At 39.8% G+C, this 3929-nt stretch overlaps 1 protein-coding gene across 1 annotated transcript; it reads left to right on the forward strand.

The window, feature by feature from the left end:
- Nucleotides 1–3261: 3261 nt before the first annotated feature.
- LOC108102476 (protein Turandot E-like) lies at nt 3262–3929 on the forward strand. The gene is made up of 2 exons (XM_017207489.1): nt 3262–3361; nt 3421–3929. Exons 1-2 carry the CDS (start codon nt 3339–3341, stop codon nt 3764–3766), a joined length of 369 nt encoding a protein of 122 aa, XP_017062978.1. The 5' UTR covers nt 3262–3338; the 3' UTR covers nt 3767–3929.

The following is a 3929-nucleotide window of genomic DNA, read 5'->3' on the forward strand; positions in this document are numbered from 1 at the left end:
ACTGTCATAAAAAACAAAATAAGTACTTTGGTGTCGTCTAACAAAAACTTGCAAAGTCACCTGACGAAGTGCACCCAAAAAGACAGATGTCCCATCGATGGTCCAGAAGGCATTTACAACATTACAGTTCATGGCCAAACATTCGAAACTCCATGCAAGCCAACTGGATGGATGGTAATTCAGAGGCGTGCTGATGGATCCGAGGATTTCTTTAGGAACTGGGAGACCTATAAACGTGGATTCGGGGACATAAGAAACGAGTTTTTCATCGGCCTCGACAGATTACATCTCCTGACGAAGACAAATAGTCAAATGGAGCTATATGTTAAGCTTCGGGATGTACAAGGAGTTACTAATTTTGCTAGATATGATAGCTTTAAGATTGGAAGTGAGGAGGAATTTTATAAGTTAAACTCTATTGGAAATTATTCTGGCACAGCAGGGGACTCGCTTGACTACCATAAGAAAATGAAATTTAGCACATTTGACAAGGATAACGACGCAGATCCTCTTAACTGCGCGGTACAAAAGCATGGTGGATGGTGGTTTAACGGCTGTTCTGTAAGGTAACCAGTCAACATTTTAACTCTTTTCAAAATGAATTATATCAAATATTTAAAATTAAAGTGCACTTAATGGACCATTTTACAAAGATGGCAAGCGGCCAGTGGGCAAACCTTCTGGAATTCTTTGGCTTTCTTTGCAAAGAAACAGTTCTTTATCGCTTACGTTTGTGGAAATGATGATTAAGCATAAATGCTAATAGATGAAATAGAAACCCAATAAAAATATGAAAAATATTATTCATCCGCACTGAAATGATGATTAAGCATAAATGCTAATAGATGAAATAGAAACCCAATAAAAATATGAAAAATATTCATCCGCACTGAGCTCTCTAAGAGGCAAAACCCCAGGCCTTGACCAAATTTCCTACTCCATGATCAAAAACCTTCCTATCCCTGTAAAACTCAGACAGCATCCTGTCTCTCTCTCTCTCTCTCTCTCTCTCTCTCTCTCTCCCTCTCTCTCTCTCTTTAACAGCATCCTCTCTTCCCACATTCCCCAATTACTTAAGCTTAGCCTTGTCCTCCCCATTGTTAAACCTAATAAACCCAAAACAGAAATCTCCTCGTATAGACCCATTTCCTTAAACCCGTGCCTATCTAAAGTTCTCGACAAAATTGTGGCCAAGAGGTTGTGTTGGTTCGTTTCAAATAACGACAAATACACAAGAGCCAATTCGGATTCAAAGGAGGCAAATCTGTGCTGGACAGTCTACTCTTCGTAGACCACCTGGCATCCATATCTATTGCTCTATCGCCTTCGATAGAAGGCCAGCACTATTGGCATTTAGGCTCCATTCTCTCTGTTGAAGAATGTCAACTCCTCCACATCTGCCGCAAACACAACTGCAAGGTTAAGTTAATTTCAGGAAGCACCACTATCCCAAGCACCAAAACTCTCAAAATATTAGGCCTTACCATGATCCACAGGTACAACTGGACCTCACACATCAACAAACTCAAATCCGACCTCACAAAAACGCTTGGCATTGTCAAGCACCTATCTTCCCCAAATTACAATACTAATACAGAAACTCTTGTCCAAATAGTAAAATCCCTTATAGTGACCAAAAATGACTTCTGCCTCCCCATTTACGGAGGTGCACAAAAATCCCAGCTCAACCGCCTAAACACCTCCCTTAACTCTGCAATAAGATTAGCCCTGGGTGCTTTTCGCTCTACGCCAACCAACAACCTATTGGCTGAGTCGGGCATCAATAAAGAAATAAAGCAACAAAAGGTACTTCCTTACCGGTAAACTCTCCAAAACCCTCTCTTAGTCTATAGATACCCCCCTAAAAAATCTCACCAAATCCGAAAAAAGAAACTATAGATACCCCAGTACCACAGACCTAGTTCTAAAACTCTGTAACTCCCATTTTATCCCAATCCTCTTAATTAAAAAGATACCCTCCAAAAAATTCAGCATTCACAACATCATCAAAGCCAAAAACACCTCTATCTCTAAATTTAATAAGACTACTACTGCCCCAAGCGTTTTCCAACAACTCTTCCTCTCCCTCAAGTCATCCTATCCTAATCACAACTTCGTCTACACAGATAGCTCTAAAGCCGATGGTATAACCACCTACAGCATCACGATAAAAACAGGAATCCAGGAGGCAATAAACATCTGCGCTAAGCTGCCAGGCAAACAGCTTCCGGGATCCTAAACCACGACAACCATTTACACTATCCAAGCGCAGCACGAAATACGATCACTCAATACTTCCCAAAAATCAAGCTTATCTGGATCCCCAGTCACATGGGTATTCCAAATAACGAAAAAGCTGACCTTATAGCAAAACGTGCTGCCAAATTCTTCCCTTAACCTACACCCCTAACCTAAGCCCCAGTGATGCATCCAATTTCTTAAAATCTCTCCTACCAGAGAAACAATCACAACTGCGTACCTCCGACTGTTACCAAGAAATACTCAGGTTATCAACGACTACCCAGCCCCTCTAAAAGTTTTCCCTAAACAGTAGAGAATAAACCACATCACCCGTCTCAGACTGGGACACTCATTCCTAACAAACTCCCACTACCTGGACAGAACCAGGAACAACGTGTGCCCATTATGCAACATCTCCCAGATTGCTATCCATCACATAATTTGTTCGTGCCCCTCCCTCTCCCCGCAAAGATCTCTATTCCACCAAAACCCTGATCCAATCACCGTCATAGCGACCCCCCACAGGTACAAACTCCCTAAACATCCTCAAGTTTCTGGACAATTCCCATATCACCTCCCAAATTAATCTAAATCACTTTTTTCTGTAAATAAAATGTAAATAGCAAACCATAGTAATATCTTGTATATACTCTTAAGTTAATTATGTACAGGCCATATTTTAATTCTAGTCGAGCTGAAGGCCTTAGCTGCTATTGATCCTAGCCATTTCTTAGCTCTTAGTTTTTACTAATTGTTAACCTTAGATAAATAACTAACTAAATAAATTATTCGATACACCAGTCGTTTAGTTATAAAAATAAAAATGACTGTGAACATTTGGCACAATGCACTTAAAAACTTCTAAGAATAGAGATTATTCATTGAATTTGTATTCCTTATCTTTGAATGCATTACCCAAGCCCAATAAGTTTTACGTTATACGCTGATATTGACAACTCAGCGATTTGAACTAGCATAATCCCAATATGATAACACAGCAGATTTTCAAACTTAAATCAGCTATAAATACAGAAGTATGGAGTGCACTAATTATAAGTTTCAATCGATCAGTTCGAGGAGTAACATCACCGTCTAAGATGAATTCCGCACTGCAATTTAGGTAAGCTATGACAAAAATGTGAGTCAAAGCCAAAAAAATGAAATATTAAATATTTGTAGCTGCCTTTTGGTTGTCGTTGGATGTCTCCTGGGCACAGGACACTGCCAAGGTGATGATGAATTCGTGACTAAGGGTCGTGGACTGTTTGGCAACCCTCCGGCTGACACATCCACTAGGGCCCGCAATGTGCCTGCATTTGTAGACTACTATGAGAAATACTCTAATAAGCTGGATCTAACAACTGAGGAACGCCATAATGCTGATATCTTTGTGAGGAGGTATAAGGATCAAACATCCCAGAAAGTCGACGGTGTTTCGGCCCAAGGAGGATTCTGGTTGCCCTTTTTGGCTCCCATTGCTGCCGAGGTTGTGATAGCAGTCGGCAAGGCGATTGCTTCTGCATAACCATTTTCTAACTACTTGGAACATTTAAATGAAGATATTTAATAAAAAAGGTTGTTCAAGTGAAAGTTATTATAAAATGTAAAAGCTTGATAAAACAAAAGGTTTTTCATTAGATCACACGTAAAATTTACTTAATTTTTTGGAAGAAATAAATAATAAATAA

Source organism: Drosophila eugracilis, unplaced genomic scaffold, assembly GCF_018153835.1.
Source record: "Drosophila eugracilis isolate 14026-0451.02 unplaced genomic scaffold, ASM1815383v1 contig_927, whole genome shotgun sequence".
Taxonomy (NCBI): domain Eukaryota; kingdom Metazoa; phylum Arthropoda; class Insecta; order Diptera; family Drosophilidae; genus Drosophila; species Drosophila eugracilis.